This window comes from Equus asinus, chromosome 22 (assembly GCF_041296235.1).
Source record: "Equus asinus isolate D_3611 breed Donkey chromosome 22, EquAss-T2T_v2, whole genome shotgun sequence".
NCBI lineage: Eukaryota > Metazoa > Chordata > Mammalia > Perissodactyla > Equidae > Equus > Equus asinus.
Genome location: NC_091811.1, coordinates 54,152,882 through 54,172,141, shown reverse-complemented (window position 1 = coordinate 54,172,141; position 19,260 = coordinate 54,152,882). Strand labels below are relative to the sequence as shown.

Genomic DNA, 19,260 nt, shown 5'->3' with positions numbered 1-19,260 from the left:
GTCAGGGGCAGCTCAGGCCTGCAAGAGTTACCCGGGCCCTGATTGCTGCTGTTCCCGGATCTGAAATAGCGGGCTCACGAGGGATTAAGAACAGGGAGCTGCAGATTTGTCTCATTTCTCCTCATCTCAATGGCAAACCCAGGCAGGAAAAGAATGAATGCCTGCCGACCTACTATGTGTTAGGCACCGTAGGCCTGTCGTCTCATTACCTATGAGGCAGGTGTCCCATTTTATAGACGAGAGGATGGGTTGAATGGGTTCAGAGAGGTTAGGTGACCTGCCCAAGACTGCACAGCTCCTTAGTGGCAACAGGTGAGATCTGAACATAGATCACTCAGTGGGGAAGAACTCAAGTTAGGACTTAAAAGTAGGATTTTGTATTCGAAAACATTGGTCTGAGAGGGGGCTTATAGGTTTCACCATTCTACCAAAGGGGTCCCCAGCACCAATCAAGATACAGATTCCTGCCCCTGAGTGCCGGGATGGTTATGGGAAGACAGAACGCGCTCTGTCCTGTGGATCCGAGCAAACAGCTGTCAGCAGGTGGGGCAGTGGGGTGCACAGCGAGGGCCCCCGGAGATCGCTGACCTGGAATCCTGCAGACCCAGTGCTGAGCAGAGGCGGGGGAAGGAGCATGCGCTCTGCGGGCCGGGGCTGGGGCTGGGGTTGTGCTATGGCAGGTGTTTCCTCCCCGGCACCTCTGTCTCCTCCGTCCCCAGCTCCTCGCTGGGCACATGGCAGGTTCTCTTGACTGTGTGTCAAGGCGGGGGGAGTCTTGCTCTGGGTTTGGAAGGCTATACGGCTGTAGCACGGACAACCCCTTTCATTGTGTACATGGGGCCAAGTGCACACGGAAGGATAGCAACAGTGACAGCGACAGCCGTATGTGCAGTTTCTGACAGTTTACAAAGCACTTTGTTAATCGTGACCTCACTGCCCCTGACAGGAGGAGAAGGTAAATATTTGTATTATTTCCAATTTACGGGTGAAGCGACTGAGCCTCGGAGAGTGCCAGACTCCAGGTCTGCAGAGCTGTCGGGGCAGGCGGTGCGCCTGAGCCCAGGCCCTCAGCTTCCAAACGCTGTGCAGCGAGAGGTCGCCTTGTCTGGAGCAGGGAGACCGCTGGGAGGCTGTGAGATGGGAGTGCTGCGGGCGGGGGCCTGCAGGGCTGGGCAGGGCAGGAGCCCACGATTCAGGAGGCCCTGGGGCGCTGGTTCAGGTTCTCCTGGAGCCAAGTGTGCTGGGATCCAGTAACGTGTGCCCTCCGAATGACTTCTGTAGGTGTGTTTAGTGACATGCTTAGCAGGTCCGAGAAGGATGGGCCGGTGCCAAAGGCCAAGCCCAGGGATGTTTCGGATTTTTCCCTTTATGCCCCTGCAACCAAGCCCTGCTGCTCCAGCACATATAAGAGACCCGGGCCGGGGTTGCGGCACTCACCGGCCTGGCCTCTCTCTCGCTTCTCTGACAACTCCGAGCTCACTCTCCTCTCTCCAGCCATGATCGCCAGACAGCAGTGTGTCCGAGGCGGCTCCCGGGGCTTTAGCTGTGGCTCGGCCGTCGTAGGTGGAGGCAAGAGGGCAGCTTTCAGCTCGGTCTCCGTGTCTGGGGGCGCGGGCCGCTGCTCCTCCGGGGGCTTCGGCAGCAGGAGCCTCTACAACCTCGGTGGGAACAAGAGCATCTCCATCAGCGTGGCCGGGGCCCGGCAAGGCGCAGGCTTTGGGGGTGCGGCAGGTTTTGGGGCTGGTGGCTTTGGTGCTGGTTTCGGTGCCGGCAGCTATGGCGGTGGTTTTGGGAGCTCCTTCAATGCACGAGGTGGTGCTGGCTTCCCCGTCTGCCCTGCCGGGGGGATTCAGGAAGTCACCATCAATCAGAGTCTGCTGACCCCTCTCCATGTGGAGATTGACCCTGAGATCCAGAAGGTCCGGACGGAGGAGCGGGAGCAGATCAAGATCCTCAACAACAAGTTCGCCTCCTTCATCGACAAGGTGAGCTGTCCCTTGGCCAGACAAGGTGGTAGAAGCCAGGGTTCCTGCACCCCAGGATCTCAGACCTGCACCTGCCACGGGCATTGGGAAAACCTCTGAATTTCTCTGGGCCCCTGTTTGTCCAGCTGTTAAAGGAGCATCATTACTCTGAGTCTTTCTCTTCTGTCCCATGGCTGGTGGGCAGATAGCTCAAAGCAGTGACTGTTTGGGTTTCCTAGATGTGCTGTGTGTTACTGGGGAAATCACTCAACTTTTCTGGTCCAGTCACCTCAGTTATCAAGTGGGTTCATTTTTTCCCTGCCTTTTCTCAGATTTTGGTTTTGGAAGTTACGCAGTTAATAATTAAGAAATTAGCAAATAATTAATTACAGTTAATGTAATCATTTAACTATTGGCACTTCTGTTGTTGGAGCAGAAGGAAACCAGGCTGGTTTCCCAAAAAGGGACAGCCTCTAAAGGCAGATTCTAGGTCCCAACAGGACCTGGAAATGTCGTCGCTTCATCCTCCTGACTCTGGGCGAAATTGCTCATTTCTCTGGGTCTGTCTGAAGAGAGGAGAGGGTGGGGCTCTCCTTTTCTTTTGTATTCCGACGCCCTTTCCATGCGAAGTCTAGAGATTCAAGTCCTTTTAGCTGAGTGACAGCCAAGGATAATGGGTGATGGCAAGCAGATCAGACCCAGAGAGCTGACTCAGCCAAAGATTAACGCCTGAACGGGTGGGAGGAGCACACTCGGTCAAGGATGCCTGGCTCTCTGTGCATCAAAGTCTCAGTTATCTAGACGTGTGGGGCAAGAACGAGCAGTCTTGGAGTAGACTGAGTGGGAATACTTGCTCTTCTCGCTAGTTTGGATAAACCCATAATAGCTTCAAGAGGCTTTACTGCGACTCTCGGACACACAGCTATAAAAGCAGGACAAAGTTTCGGTGCTTCTTTCTCTCATCTCCCCTTTCGGATTCAGACTGTGATCAGTCACCCTTACCTGCTTTCCTTTCGATTCGGAAGCACAGAAAGTGGAGATGTCACGCTGAGCTGCTCCCTGGGTTCACCCGGCTCCATCTTTCACGGAGAGAGGGGAAGGGCAGGGGAGTCCCCTTGCATGACCGAGTCTGGCTGAGCCTCAGAGTCTGTCTGGGGCCTTGATCTAAAATAGTTATGCTCAGTTGCATACAGGTTCCCAGGAACACTCCAGGTCCGTTTATAAGTAAGTTTATTTAGAAAATCTTCAGTGAATTTACCATTCCTTTGCCTTGGGTCAGGACCGCTTTGAATGCAAGCCCTCAGACTGTGGTTGTAGTTCTAAATTTTAGTCTATTTTACAGTTTCGTAGAAGTTCAGTGTTCTCAGCAACTCACCCCAGGACCTGGGGATCCCTGTGGGGGAAGTTTTCTTGTGCAGATCAGGCCCTGCTGCTCTGGCTGAGCTCTGTTCTCCACGGCCCACACGGCCCATTGCTGCCCCGGCTCACGAGTGGGGCCACGGTGTTGACTCTAGTGGATGGTGCCTGGTTGTGGCCTGGTGGCCTGCTCAGTGGCTCTTGGGCCGCCTGGTTGGCTTGGATTGACTGGGCTGGTGTTGGCCCTGGTCAGCCCTCCTGCTGCAGCTCCGGGCCCTCATCGGTTGGTCGGTGCCTTTTTAACACACAGGTGCGGTTCTTAGAACAACAGAACAAGGTCCTGGAGACCAAGTGGAAACTCCTCCAGCAGCAGACGACCACCACGTCCAGCAAAAACCTGGAGCCCTTCTTCGAGGCCTACCTCAGTGCCCTGAGGAAGCAGGTGGACACGTTGGCCAATGACAAAGGACGCCTGCAGTCTGAGCTGAAGACCATGCAGGACAGCGTGGAGGACTTTAAGACCAGGTGCTGGGGGAGGGAGGGAGGACGCCATCCCACAAATCTGCCCCGCCGTGTGCGGGGGTCCTTGGGCTCCTCTCTACTCATTCAGAATCCCAGACTCTGAAGATATCCCAAGGCGGTCAGGATGGTCCTCTAGTCTGTTCCCCTGCGTCTGCATGGTCACATTTTAGTGGGGTGAGGTCGAGTAATCCTAAGATGCCCCAAACATAAAATGAGCGATACATGTAGGAAGCTGGGCTTGCCATCTACCAACCAGATTAGAAACCAAACAGATGAAAAGTAGTACAGCATGGTCAGAAGAATCCAGGTTGTAGAACCAGGTGGACCGGGTTTGAATACTGATTCCTCCACTTACTAGCTATGTGATCTTGGGTTAGTTGCTTAACCTCTCTGAATCTCAGTTTTCTTCATCTTTAAAATGGGGATAATAGTCACATCTTATAGGTCGTGAGAATTAAATGAAGTTAAATGAGGTGGAGAAGGCACGTAGCACAGTGCTGGACGTATAAGGAACATTCGATCCATGGTAGCTCTTATAATGCTCACTATGGGATGGAGCTGAGAAAATACCAACCCTCTCCCTCAGTTCACTCCCACACAAAACAGAGAGAGCTGGAGCGTTGGCAACACTCCTGAGAACTGAACCCACCAAATGGCCCAAGGACAGCCCTTCTACAAAATAAAATCAACCAGATCATTGCTGGTTCCTCTCCTCATATCTCATCTCCTGAAAATAGTCTTTTTAGGGTTTTGTTTCCACTTCTCTGGATAAACCAGAGTCTAGACTGGTATCTCATACAGGGTAATTATTCAATAAACGCAGGTTGAATGAGTATCTGTACGAACATGGGGAAATGCAGCCAAGTAGTGGATATTTCCCAATGGTTCCATGTTTGAAAACCAGCAGCGGAGAGCTGAGAAACACTACTCACTGTGGGGCTTCGTCTCTTCCTTCCCATCCCCACCCCCAGGTACGAAGAGGAGATCAACAAGCGCACAGCTGCCGAGAATGACTTTGTGGTCCTCAAGAAGGTGAGAGAGGAAGGGGGCAGTGCTGTGAGGGGCCCCTGCCCTCGGGGGCGGTCTTTGACTTGAATCATGGGTTCGTCTGTCTCTGCCTCATCTCTACCCCATGTGGTACCATCCAGATCTAACTGAACCAGGGCCTAAGGAATTAAGGTTGGGATAAAAGCCCATTTGGATAATTAACTTCCATGTCTGCAGGGGGCTTTAGGGGCAGAATGTGTCAAATGATGTCTCTCTCCACCTCGCCTGGTGAAGAGAAGCCTTTCTAGATGCTGCTGAGAACCCCTTTGCGTGTCCTTTAACCCCCTGCCCCCTGTGGGAGTTCCTGACCCTTGTCTCCTACCCTCCCTCCTCGTCTGCAGGACGTGGACGCCGCCTACATGAACAAGGTGGAGTTGGAGGCCAAGGTGGACGCCCTGAATGACGAGATCAACTTCCTGAGGGCCCTCTACGCTGCGGTGAGGACACCACCCCCCTCCACTCAGGGAACGGAATCCTTTACCTCTGAGGCTGCTGCTTGGAGTCCACAGTTCTTTGAAAGGACCCTTACTTCAGGGCAGTGGGCTCTCTGCAAGGTCAGGGAGAGGAAGGGTTGAAGTGAGAGACTCAACTGAGGAGTTCTCAAAACCAGGTGCTGTCTTAGAGGAGGCGATTAGATCTAAAGATTGCATGCGATGGAATTTATTGCCACCTAGCATTTCTCTAGAGACATGGATCCATTGGGTTTCCTTCCACTTATCATACTGAGTGCCCACTGGCGTGGCATGGCATAGAGCTTCCAGGGAGCAGTAATTCCTCATGCTCCTACATAAAATTGCTTTTATGTCTTGAGATGTCACCAACCACTTGATTTTGACATAGAAATTTACCCTTCCTCTCCTCTCTGCTCTACACATTGGGAATGCCAACTCTGCCTCCATCTGAGCCTGTGGCATGGCCATTTCCATGATGGTGGCAGACTCCTGGTGTCACAGATGAGGAAAGGCTCTCCAGGAAGCCTGATGTGAGACATTTTCTGCACAGGAGCTGTCCCAAATGCAGAGCCATGTCAGCGACACATCCGTGGTCCTGTCCATGGACAACAACCGGGACCTGGACCTGGACAGCATCATTGCTGAGGTCCGCGCCCAGTACGAGGAGATCGCCCAGAGAAGCAAGGCGGAGGCCGAGGCCCTGTACCAGATCAAAGTGGGTGTTGGGGATCTCTCAGGAGGTGGGAGTGGCTTCCAGGGCTCTGCTTTTGATGTCCGTGGGCAGGAGATCATCAGCTCCAGCCCAAGAAAAGTCAGGATGAACTGATTCTTCCAGGCTTCACTGATCCTAGTCTGATTTGAGATTCTGTGACATTTGGTGTTATCCCTGCCACCTGTGGCTATTCTTGCTGAGTTCACTTGAAAATGGACCCCAACCCAAACACCCCTGACCCCTGGTCGCCTGTGTCTCCCGGGTATTAGGTCCAGCAGCTCCAGACCTCAGTTGACCTACATGGTGACAACCTCAAGAACACCAAGAATGAGATTTCAGAGCTCAACAGGTTGATTCAGAGGCTGCGGGCCGAGATCGAGAATGTCAAGAAGCAGGTAGATGTCACCTCCTTCCAGCCGCAGTCCAGGGCCTGGGGCCTAAGGCAGAGGTCTCCTTAGCAGACAAGCAGATAAGGCATCAGGCTAGAAGATCCTGAGCTTGTCTGCAGGGGATTTGTACTCCTCTACATAAGCCACAGCCAGGTCTTTCCAGCAATATCCTAGCTGACATGACATGACATCGTAGTAATTAGGTTTCTTGGCTCGTTTTCATTTGTTTTTCTCATCTTCATCTAATCAGTCTGGTGGGGGCATTGGTGGACTCTGGCTGGAGTGAACGAAATGCATAAGAGTCAGGGAAGGTGGGGAGAAGGACAGACAGAATCCTGACATCTTAACCTAAGCAAAGCTGCTACAAGAGAGGGGGCAGTTGTAGAGGTCCTGATAGCAGGACACTGATGCTGCTTGTCCCACGCTCTTGTCTACAGTGCCAGACTCTGCAGGCATCTGTGGCTGATGCAGAGCAGCGTGGGGAGCTGGCCCTAAAAGATGCCCACAGCAAGCGCACAGAGCTGGAGGCCGCCCTGCAGAAGGCCAAGGAGGAGCTGGCCCGGATGCTGCGCGAGTACCAGGATCTCTTGAGCGTGAAGCTGGCCCTGGACATCGAGATTGCTACCTACCGCAAGCTGCTGGAGGGCGAGGAGTGCCGGTGAGGGGGAAAGGCAGGGTAGGAGCATGAGGAACGGAGAGGTCCAGGGCCCTGGCAGGACCAGGGTACCTCTGCTGGCCACCTGCCTCAGAGCTGCGCTGGTACATTATGAACCAGAACAGTGTTAGACAACAGGTTTACACGCAGGCCTTAAATTTGGCTGCTTAAAGATGGGCAAGGTATTGACACTTGCTTATTGAACGAGACGTGGCTCTGGGCTTGCTGTGGCTCATGGCTCTTTCTGTCCCCCACAGAATGTCTGGAGAATGCCAGAGTGCCGTGAGCATCTGTGAGTACCTTCTGCCCCTGCCGTGGCCGTTCGTTCATTCTGGTTTGGGCTGAGACTCCTGGTGGCCAGCACTGTTGGAGTAACCATGTCCTTTGCCTTGTTCTCACAGCCGTGGTCAGTGGTGCCACCAGTGCAGGAGGCATAGGTGGAGGATTCGGAGCTAGCGCCGGATTTGGCCTGGGCAGTGGTTTTGGCTCTGGCTCTGGCTCTGGAAGCGGCTTTGGGTTCGGTGTCGGTGGCAGTTCCAGCAGCAAGACCATCTCCAGCACCACCTTGACCAAGAGATCCCACCGATAGAGAAGACGAGGGTCCTGCAGCCCCTGAGCCCAGCCGGGCCCAGCCCTGGTGTCTCTGTGCTTCCTTCCCCCTGCCTCCACCCTCTTTTTCTGGGGCTTCTCTTAGCAGTGTCACCTCAGTGCCGGGGTGTGGACTCTGCCCTCTTGGAGTTTGGTAGCTTCTTCTCGATTTGGGCTTGGTGACTCCCCTGGAATGGGAGGGGTGTCAGCTGACTCTTCACTCCACGGGCAGAGGAGAACACAACCAGGAGCTTCATCTCCAGAATTATCATGGTCACAAATGTCCCCTCCCAGCCCAATGCCGTCTCCTACTAGATCCTGGATCTCCCTCTACATCAGGACCAAACTCCTCCATCACTTGGCAGCAACTGGCCCTGCAAGGTCAGGACAAGAGCCACTCAGAGTCCCACCAACTCTTCTCCTTCCCTCTGTCTACCTCTGGGTGCATCTTCAATAAAGCGCTTTTGTCATTCACTCTGAGCAATTGTCCTAGTTCTCTGGGGAGAAGTCTCCAGAATTCGGGTGAAGGTGGAGGAGCTGGGGTCTGAGGGATTTGCCTGTACAGATCAGGGTCATCAGCTAATTTCTCAAGTGTCTAAGTTGCCCAGATTATTGAGGGACGAGTGCAGTGTGTGGAGCCTGAAGGCTGCCTGCAGAACAGGTGCACAGACTCAAAACACCCAACAATTATTCAAAGACGCCCGTCATAGGCAAAGGCGGGTGGGGGTCGGGGGGGGCATGGGTATCTCAGTGCTGGGCCTGCAGTTGTTATCGAAACCAAAGTGGGTTTGCCTCCTGGCGAGTTAAATCAGACTCTCCACCGGAAGTAGTTATCTCACAAAGTAGAGTATATTTGCGGCAAGTAGGAGACCATGTGGAATCATTTCCAGAGTCATGGCGTCCCTGAACAAAGGCAAGCAGGGATGTTTATTTCAGATGGGGAATGAATATTCAAAAGGGAGAGGTGGGTATTCGCTTGTGCAGGCTCAGATGGAAAACGTGCTTCCACATACACTGCAGGTTATGGGAAAGAGGCCTAAGCTGGAGAGATCTTAGCGTTAAAAATAAGGCACAGGTCCTAGAGCGCAGCTCGCATGGTGGGGCTTGGTCTGGTTCAGGGAGGTTGGTGATTGCGTCTCCTTAACATAACAAAAGGAAAAAGCAATTTGGAAAAACAGTGAAATGCTTCCAAACCCACCCTTGAGTTCTTTGGGGCAACTAGTTGGTGACACAGTGAACCTGGAGGGAAGGCGTCCAAGTCGGGAGGTGTGGGGTGCAGGGCAGGTGCGAGGACAGGCAGTCAAGGAGTCTCCCCAGAATACAGAGCGAGAGGTTACGGAGCTTGTGGAGAGTTTATACTCGGTGTCTTGCAAGGCCTCCCTGTTTGCATCGAACTCCATGCATGGGGCTCAGTCCCACCGGACCAGCCAGCCTTCAGGAACTTGTTCGTGGAACCAACCGGGTCACGATCATTGGATGGAGGAGTGAAAGCACATCCTTCTCATGGAACTTTCATGCCGTGCTCCCTTCCCCGTCCTCTCAGGGGGTTACGTCTGGGCTCCCTTCCCCATCTTCTCAGGGGATTATTTCTGGGCTCATGGTCTATGTGACCGTCCCGGAGTGGTGGGAGAGTGGGGGGACACGAGGCAGGTCTCCTGGAGCAGTAGAGGTGAAGCTGCCTGGTTGCAGCCAGCCCTGGAAGTTCTGGTTGGTGAAATGCAGAATGGGGGCGAGGACAGCCAGTGTGGGGGTCTGCGTATAGTCCTTGTGGACACCCTGTTTCTATACTGGACCACTTCCTAGGCCTGGAGCAGCATAACCTTCTGTCGACGAAAGTAATCCATAACCAATCTATAAATGAAAATTTGGGTGAATTTATTCTGAGCTGAAATCTCAGGGTTATAACCTGGGAGAGTCTTTCCACAAAGGAACAGAGAACTCCAAAGAAGTGAGGTGTACAGAGTGGTTATATACCCCCAAGCAGGACGTTTTGCATATGATTGAAATGTCCCTCCCACAATAGTCACAAGGTTGCCCTGTGGGCACAGCGCTTGATGGACACAGCAGGTAGTGGGTCTGCTATCTTGGAGGGCGTAGCAGGAGGCAAGTCTATTGTCTCAAGCTGGGTGGTCACAGGTGAGCACAGGAATCAGTTCCTAGCCTAAGGAAAGATGCTTAATCCTTAAGGAAATGCCAATGTTGGGAGGGGGAGGGAAGTTGCACCTTTATCTCAAGGGCCTTTTGCTCTTGCCACAGGGAATCTCTAAAGCAGATATACAATGCATGCTCAACGGCCTCGGTCAGGCCCTTTTGGAAAGACAAGGTCAGGCTGAATTAGGTTTATACCAAATGGCTTCCTCATATACTCCAATATATCCTATTGCTTGCCATTTTTATTTGTCACTTCCCTTCTCCAGAGGGAGACCACACAGCTCCTCGTGCGCACTCTGACCTGGATCCCTCCTCCTGCCGGGCAGAGTGCACTCATCCCCTTGGCCACCCAAATGGTGCCTCCCACGCTCGACTGCCAGGGAGTTCATTCAAACTCCAATCCTTCCAGGGCAGTGCCCATGGGCCCTTATTGTGCCCCAGGCCAATCCCTGCCTACGGGGCCTTTGTACGGATCCTGAGGCAGGCTCAGGGCAGCAGGGGCGGAGCAGCCGAGGGCTAATCCCAGGGGCTGGTGCTCCGTGGGCAGGGGCCTTTCACCAGGAGCAGCCGCTCCCTGGGTTGGAAGCTGGGTCCTTCACAAGCTCTGCCCTAATCTCCCCATTGTCTGGGGGCTCACCCCATGTGTCAGAAGAGGAAGTCTTTGACTTCTTCCCTTCACGGCACCCTTCCCCGGGGGAAAATGCTGAACTGGCTCTTTTCTGAGTTGCTGGGGTGAGGAGGAGGCCTCAAGGGTTGGAAGTGATGAGGATTTTTAGGCTGCTTAATTTTAAAACAGTTTATGATGAGGATTTTTAGGCTGGTTACTTTTAAAACTACAGATAAGAAGCAGGCTCCGAGGAGTGGAATTTGCTTGCTCTTTGATCAGAGACAGTTGCATTTGTGAAGGAAATCTCCATGACTCCCTTTCTGCACCAGGAGGAAGGGGGGATGGCCTTATCTCTGGAAACTCTTAATGGGGAAGGCAAGAACTTAAGTTGTTTACTGTCTGGCAACCTCGTGTAACTGACCCCCCCACCCCAAAATCCTCCTTTGTCTTTAGTTGAAGATAATATTTGAGCGGTGACTTCTGCCATTTACTCAATCCGGTTTGATTCTTATCTAAAAGTTGTGGGACCGCCCAATGGCCGGACCCTACCGGCACTGGTACCATTTTAACTTTTTTTCCTTTGTCTTGTAAAGAGATGACTCACATACCCATGCCTTAAATTTAGCCCTAACCCTCAACTCGGGGCAGCAGCAGGAGCTCTGACTGCCCGTGGGTCCTGTCCCCACACACCAGCTCTGCCTGCCCATGGGTCCTGTCCCCATGCCAGTTGGGGCAGCAGAAGCGGCAGCAGCAGGAGCTCTGACTGTCCATGGGTCCTGTCCCCATGCTATTCTATACTATTCTCTAAATAAAAGAGCACTACTGCCAGATCTTGAGAGTCTAAGAAATCTTTCTTTCGACTCCTCGGCTCACCGACCCCGCATCAGAAGCAGGGGAGGGCTTCTCAGGTTCACCCACCAGGAGGTTGTAGGTTGTGATGAGCCCCAATGAGAAACTGGACGCAGGTGAATGAATTTCTCATGCCTTCTGGGCAGGCGAAGGGGCCAGCCAGCCTGAGGGGCACTGCTGGGTCCCAGGGGCCTCTTCAGTTGAATTTAAAGATTTAGACACAAAGTCAGGTCGTCGATTATATACGTGCATGTGTATCTTAGAATAAACGTGTTTGTATTTATAGGCAAGTGGCTATGTGAGTGTGTTTGTTTTCTATTTGTATAAGAAGACCTCTGTTCCACATAAAAGAGGAAAGACATTCATGTTGGCCTCTGTTTCCAGAACAGTCCAGGGCAGTGGAGGATCCTGACCATGATCACAGGTTTGGAGTTGGCTGGCTAGTCAAAGGGGATTATCTGGGGTAATCTGAGATCACAGGGGCCACCCTTCTCCTAGATCCTTTGAACTGGATTCTGGCCAGCTCTGCGTGTTCAGGGGAACTATGGAGACACAGGTTGCATTACCTGCCTCTTGGCCTCTTGGGGGACCCCATGCTCTATGTGACCCCCAGCAATGCTTTACCTGGAGGTTTACTGAAATTACTTCTCAAATTGTGATGGCCCAACTGTGGGTTGGCAAGCCTTTAACTTATTTGGTTCATCTGTCCTGACCCCCACTCTCTAAGCTCTGGACTTTGAGTCCTGGCTGCAACCTCACCTTGGTTTGGCTCGGGCTCCTGGCTTCCAAGCAATGCTCATATTTGCATAGGCCCCTCCCCCTTTACCGAGACCCTCTGTTCTGGGTCTAGACTTCTCCGTTTCAGAAAATTCTTGCCACCACGTCTGGAGTCTCCCTCCCGTGTTGCTAGTGAAAACAGAAGGATATAGCAAAGAGGGGTTTATCTAGTGTTGTCCCGTTGGGGGATTCTGGTTCAGCTTACTTTGGCTTCTAAGACCAGAGGACCTCGGAATAAGGCATGTCCACCACCGCATCTTGGGTGGATGGTCCAGGCTTAGTGAGACAGCTATCTAGGGAAATCATTGAGGGGGCTGTGCCCCATTTGTGGCGCTTCAGGGCATGGTAGTAGCAGGGAAGGCTTAGGGAAGAAGCCATTTCAGCACGTGCTCCAGCTTTTTGCTGTGTTGAAGGTAGAGACTAACAGTCATCTCTTTATTCCTTGGGCCGAAGGCTGAGCGTGTAAGGCTGTGGCCATGAGGCTCTTGGTGGTAGTGGAAGCCCCAGGACTCAGGCTCGTTGCTGCCCAAGGCTTCCTGGTTGACTCTGGGTCAAGGTAAAATTGTTGTGCATCTTTAGTTTTTTCACTTGCAGTATTATGGATTTGATTTTCAAGAATTCAAAGGAGGAGCTTGATGAGCTAGGAAGAGGTTTTCTGGAGAAAGCATTTCGATTGCCATTTACCATTCACCCATCCATCATCTACCACCCATCCATCCACCATCCATCCATCCACCTATCCATCATCCATCCATCTATCCACCATCCATCCATCCACCCATCCGTCCATCCATCATCCACCCATCCACCATCCATCCATCCATCCACCCATCCATCCATCCATCATCCATCCATCCACCATCCATCCATCCACCTATCCATCCACCATCCATCCATCCATCCACCCATCCATCCATCTATCCACCATCCATCCATCCATCCATCCATCCATCCATCATCCATCCATCCACCATTCATGCATCCACCTATCCACCATCCATCCATCCATCCCTCCATTCATCTATTCATCCATCCACTCATTTATTAGCCTTTGAATTCTTTAAGGGCAGGGACCATGGTTTATTCATCTTGATATTTCAGAGCCACTGTGCTTGCCACACAGTAAACGTTTAAAGAATGTTGGTTGAGCGAATGAACAAATGTTTATTAAGTGCCTAGTCTATTCTAGGCAATGTTCTAATAAGAACTAGACTCTGCTTTCAAGGAATTTTCAATCTAGATGATAATATCGAGATAAAAACATGTACATAAATAACTTGGTAACTGGATAAATAAATGCTCTTGGGAGTTACAAACAAAGCCTATGAGAGTCCAGAGGAGGGTGAAATGACTTCTAGTTTTGGGTGAGGAGGTTGGCAATCACAGGAGGCTTCATGCAAGAGGTGGCATTTAAGCCAGGTCTGGAAGGACAGGTATGCCTGGGAGCTAGAGATGGGGGGCAGGGGTGAGGAGGGCAGTGATGTGACAGAGGGCAGGACTCTAATCTCTACGAGGAAGTCCTTTCTTCCAGGAAGTCTCCCGGCAGCGGCTCCGCCCTGCTGGCTCACCCCGTCACTCTGTCTCCCTCCCGCCTCCTCAGGCCACATTCTGATCACACTCCCGTCCCTGTGCGGTGTCCTGAGGGGCTGCAGTGTCTCCTTCAGCAGACTGAGAGCTCCTCTGCCTGCAAATCCACGAATAGCATCAGCTCGACAAGCATTACAGCGGGTCCTCGCCCTCGGGGAGGACGTAGCTCCGTGTGAATATGTGTGTGTGTGTATGGGGATTGTCGGGGAGGCAGATGAAAAATACAGATTTTTCTATACTTCCAGGAGAGTGTTAAGAGCAGTGGTAGATGTGAACATAGAAGCACAGGGGAGAAGCATTTACTTTTGCCAAGGGATTCAAGGAAGGCTCCCCGGAGGAAGTGGCACCTGAGATAACTCTTGAGGCTTGAGAGGGAGTCAGCCAGGCAAAAAGGGTGTGGCCCTGGGGTTGGGTGAGCAGTGCTGGGGAGACGGGTGCCCTAGGCAGCAAGAGCACCAGCGTACAGGCGGGGAGGTGTGACGCAGCACAGGGTGTGTACGCATCCAGAGCAGCTTCGCATCGCTCCAGGTTAAGGGCAGGGAGTGGTGGGGGGAGGCTGGAGAGGCAGGTTGAGGCCAGGCTGTGGAGGACCATGGCTTGGCCCATTGTCCAACTTGTTCGGGGCCTGGGCTTCATGTGCCAAGACTAGGCAAGCTTAGAAAGAGGCGTGTGTAAGAGAAACAGCTCTGGAGGAGATGAGGAGGGAACTCTCGGTCACCTGCTCTCAGGGTGTGGCCTTTGGGCTCACGATGTGCTTTGGACTGCCGTCTGGGGACTGCCACCCTGCCCCTCACTCCCCTCCACGTAGCCATGGAGCTGCTCTGCCCGCTTCTCTTCTCCTGTTTACTGTGAGGAAACGTCCAGGGCCTGAGGTTTGCTGTCCTTCCTTTGTCTCCCGGCAGAATCGTCTTCCCCACGTGACGTTCATCCCTTCAGTATTTGTTGTGCACCTTCCGCATGCCAGGAGCTGCCAGTCGCTACGTCCAAATGTCCTTAGATTACTTTCCCCGTGGCTCCCTCACTTCTTACTACGAGCACATCCTCTGCTTTATGTCCCGCTGGACTCCCTCCAATCCTGCAGCGGGGAGAGTGAGAGCCCCACCTGTCAAACCGTTGCCCGGAAAAATCAACGTAAATGTCCTCTGAACTTCTCTTCCCCAGGGAACGACCACTTACAGTTTTTTACACTCCTCCCCTCTTACCTTTTGTTTTGAGCAATTTCTTTAGTAACTTCCTAAGTTTTTTGGGGGAATCTCCCAGTGAGACAAGGTGTGATTTCTGCTATTTATGGCCTCGGATTCGAGGAGGAACCACCAGACAAACACGATCAGCGCAAACACGGTGGAGAGCTCCTGCCACGCAGAGGAATCTTATGTAGATACAGGCCTGTTCAGGGTGAGCCTCGCCTTCACTTCTATTCTTCTGTGTATCTTCTCTGTAACGTCTTGTGGTCACTGTTTCTTCGGTTTATTCTTTCAGTGGGATGTGGAAATGAGTCATTTAAAACCAGAAGGCAAGTTTCTGTCCTGGAGGTAAGGAAGGTGGAGGGGGTCTCAGCATGTTGTCCCTTGACCCCTGTAATCTGTCCTCCGCACAGCAGCCGGACTCATCCTTTTAAAGGTCCGCTCGTGTCTCCCCTTTGCTGAAACCCTTCAATGACCTCGCCTCTCAGAGAAAAAGCCAGCTTTATTCAGCGTCATACAGGCTTGGGTGATCTGTCTCCCATCAGCTCTGAAGCCTCTCCTCCTTCCTCACTCTGCTTCAGCTATGCCAGCCCTACACTGTTCCTCAAACGTTCCTTAGACGCCTGCCTCAGGGCCTTTGCACTGGTGGTTTCCTCTGCTCAGGATACCCTTTACCCAGATATCTGCATGCCTTGCTCCTTCACTGCATTCAAGTATCTGCTCAGGTCCACTTGGACCACCCTCTATGAAATAGCCCCCCTGGTCATGTCTACCCTCCTTTTCCTGCTGCATTTATTTCGTAGCATCTTTCATTGTCTGACATAACGTATATTTATTTCTTTAATGTCTGTCCCCCACTGGAAGGTGAGCTCTAGAAGAGCTGGGACTTCATCTGTTTTGTACACTACTGCATTCCTGGTGCCTAGGACCGTGCTTGGTAAACAGTAAGTGCTCAATAACTGTTCATTGCATGAACAGAGAGAGCGAGGGCAGGCTGATCAGGGCTGGTGCTTTGCATCTGTGGAAGCAGAAGGACATTAAGTCAAGAATATGATGGAGAAAGTGGGGCACTTGAGTGGTCACAGGAGCAATTAATTCATTGAATTAACCTGTGATTTTTCCAAAGCAACAGAAAAGGCCCTATTCTCATGTTAGGACAGAGACGCAACCCAAAGTGACACCAAATGACAAATACAAAATAACAGCCAACGTTTCCTGAGTCCTGACTATGTCCAGGTCCCATTCTTAGTGTTTGCCATATGTTATTGGATTCAGTCCTCACAACAGCGATGAAAGATCAATCTGCCATTATCTCCAGTTTACAGATGATGAAACTTAGGCTTGAGGAGGTTTAGTAACTTGTCTTAGATCACACAAGCAAGTCAGCAAGAAGCAGAGCCTGGATTAAAACCCGGGACTGCCTGGCGCACATGGCTAGCGCCCAGGGCCGACCCCCAGCAGGACTGATATGAGCCAACAGCCAAAGAAGGGACAGAATCTTAACCTGCACTGAAAGAAGCGCCATGTCCACATCACAGACAGTAAGGGTCCTCCTAGTGGTTTTGGTGCACGTGGCACCACCTCTGAATACTAGATCTTAATTAGGCACTGTGATTTCAAGAGGTGCATTAACAGAATGGAGCAAAGAGCCCTGGAAGCATGTGGACTGAAGATTGGGGGAAGCAACTGAGTATATTTAACGTGGAGTGCAGTTTCTGGAAATTCAACAGTATTTTCTAATATTGGAAGAGTTGTCACACAGAAGCCAGGGAAGTTCGTGTGTCTTACCCTGGAAGGCCAGACGAGAGCAAACTCATTTCAGTTCTGGTCACATCCGTTGAAGGCCTGCCAGGACCGAATGTGATGGACACAAAGGCAGGGAATACTGGTGGTGACAGCCCTCAGAGGGTCCGTGCAGCGGGGAGTCTCAGCTGGGGAGGGTGAGCCCTGCCCAAGACACAGAGGCGTCCAACAGGGGAAGAGGCTGGTTGGCAGCAGTTTGAGACCTGAGGCTGAAGGGCCTCCCTCCGTTAGGGCGGTCTTGCGTTAGTACAAGGGTTCCAAGCATCCAAGTGTGCACAAAGGTCTGCAGATTGAATAAATAGTATGTGTTTCATATATACGAGTTACCTTTTCCAAATGCGTGTGATTATAAAATGCAATTCTATTTCAAAATAGTGCTGAATTCATAGTAAAAATATATGCTCTCAAAGGATACTGAACGAATGAGTTCTGACATATGTGATGTTAAAAGGAGCCTTCAGAGCCAGAGAGGGCCAGGTGCCATGCCGGTGGTGGACAGGTGCTGAGGCCCTGCCAGCCCCACCTTCACTGATCCCGTGAAGAGGAGTCAGGCTCCCACTGGAGCGGAAGGCATGAGAGCTAGGTCCAAGAAGACCTTCCTCGGGTCAGGGTGGTGCCTTGCTGGCCTGGGCAAGCCGGAAGATTTGATACCTGGCCTTCCACGGGGATCCTGAAGAGTAGCAGAGGCCGGCGGGGGGACAGCCTTGAGGTAGGGGAGTGGACCAGCTAGCCTCCTGGCTGCGGCACCCTGTGAGGCTCTGATATTATACGTTGCAACACAGTGACTCACTCTTTTCTCCAGAGAGAAAGTACTTAAGTCACTTAATTAAGCTTCACATAATCCAGGTGTTGGGGTTGAGTGTAAGCCAACTCTGTTTTCTCAAAATATTTATTGGGTCCCAAGTCCAGAGGGCTGGGCCCCAGCATCAAGAATTTCGACTCACTGATTGCTTCCTCCCCTTCCATCATTTGCTTCACTCATGGCTCTCCCATCAGAATTAACACTCTAGTTCTGTTAACGTACTCTGGTAACGTATCCCCAATCCTGTTTCGATTCCTTTTCCCTCGTGGGCAAGGCCTTCTCTGCAATCCTGCCTGAAGAATACGAATAGGTGAAGCCCTTCTTCCCACTCCTTCCACCACTCGCCGGGGAGGTTCCAGATCTAGGACTCGCTTGTGACAATGGTGGTTGTGACTTTGCTTCTCCAAGATTCTTCTCCAAGTTAATTCTCTCTAAAAGAATGACAAGTAGGCTCAGAATCCGAGCCTGGTGGTGCCTGGTATCTGCCCTAGTGGGAGCAGTAAGGTACCTTGGTTCACTTAAGAATCAAGAATCCCCAGAGGGGCCGGCCCCATGGCCGAGTGGTTAAGTTCGCGTGCTCCACCTCGATGGCCCAGGGTTTCATGGATTTGGATCCTGGGCGTGAACATGGAACTGCTCATCAAGCCATGCTGAGGTGGCATCCCACATAGCACAACTAGAAGGACTCACAACTAAGAATATACAACTATGTACTGGGGGGCTTTGGGGAGAAGAAGGAGGAGGAGGAGGAGGAGGAGGAGGAGGAGAAAGAAGATTGGCAACAGGTGTTAGCTCAGGGCCAATCTTAAAAAAAAAAGATTCCTAGAGACGCATCATCCTGGACCTTAGGCCCCACAACTGGCCATGCAGCAGCTTCATTCTGTGTGACACAAAAGGCAGGCCCTCCATCCTGCTCTCATCCACTTCTCCTGCTTCTTCTCCTACAATCGTTTTTAGTTCTAGCCAGGCCTATCTCATCACTGTATTGATCAGGGCTCATACTTGCAAATATGAACATCCATTCTGTCTAATGTAAATAGAAAATAATTTATTACAGGACATTGTAGCTCACGGCATCTCTGGGAGCTCTGAGCCTGGAACCGTGCCCAGCCACACCTGTGGGCTGCTCTGGTGAAAACATCGTGACCACTGCTGCTGGGCCTGTGATGCTCGGGGCGAATGACCAATCTCCACCTCTGCCTGTGGAGACCCATTTGTCTCCATCATTGCTCTCTCCAGAAAGATCAATTGCTCTCTCTGTGGCCATCTCCTTACAACGTCTACATCAGAATCCAAGTCTCACGAGGGTCTATCTCATTGGAAGTTTCTAGGCCACAGGCCTGGCCTCTCGCTGCAAAGGAGTCTGGGAATGTGTTTTCTAGATTTGGCCCTAGGAAGGGAGGGGAGTCACAACGTGGGAAATGACAAATCGTAGGAAAGGTGTTCAAAGATGTTGTGCAGCCTCTAGTGACCAAAGTCCACCATGGTCACCACTTCCTGAATCTGACCAGGCTTGTTTTCCACGCCGAGCCTTGGCTCATGACCTCCTGAGCTGGGGTGCCTTTCCTTCTGTGTAGCCAAAGCCTGCCCTCCTTAAAAGTTTTGGCTCATGTCTCTTCATGAAGCCTTCCCATGCCATCCCACTTTTTCTCTGCTTTTCTGATTCTCCATACTCTCATAGCATCTCAACACAGCATGTCGTTTCACACAGTCCTCATTGTTTGGCTTATTTAGATTGTGAGCTCTTTGAAAACCATTCTCTCTACCACATGGTGACCGCGAGAGTCAACGCTCAGTAAACACTCCTCGTATTTG

The 19,260-nt window shown here is 51.9% G+C and overlaps 1 protein-coding gene across 1 annotated transcript; it reads left to right on the top strand.

Annotated features, from left to right (window-relative positions):
* The first annotated feature begins 1,416 nt into the window (after positions 1-1,416).
* KRT4 (keratin 4) lies at positions 1,417-8,159 on the top strand. Its single transcript, XM_014847472.3, has 9 exons — positions 1,417-1,985; positions 3,631-3,845; positions 4,814-4,874; positions 5,231-5,326; positions 5,892-6,056; positions 6,323-6,448; positions 6,880-7,100; positions 7,355-7,389; positions 7,499-8,159. Exons 1-9 carry the CDS (start codon positions 1,497-1,499, stop codon positions 7,684-7,686), a joined length of 1,596 nt encoding a protein of 531 aa, XP_014702958.3. The 5' UTR covers positions 1,417-1,496; the 3' UTR covers positions 7,687-8,159.
* The last annotated feature ends 11,101 nt before the right edge of the window (positions 8,160-19,260 follow it).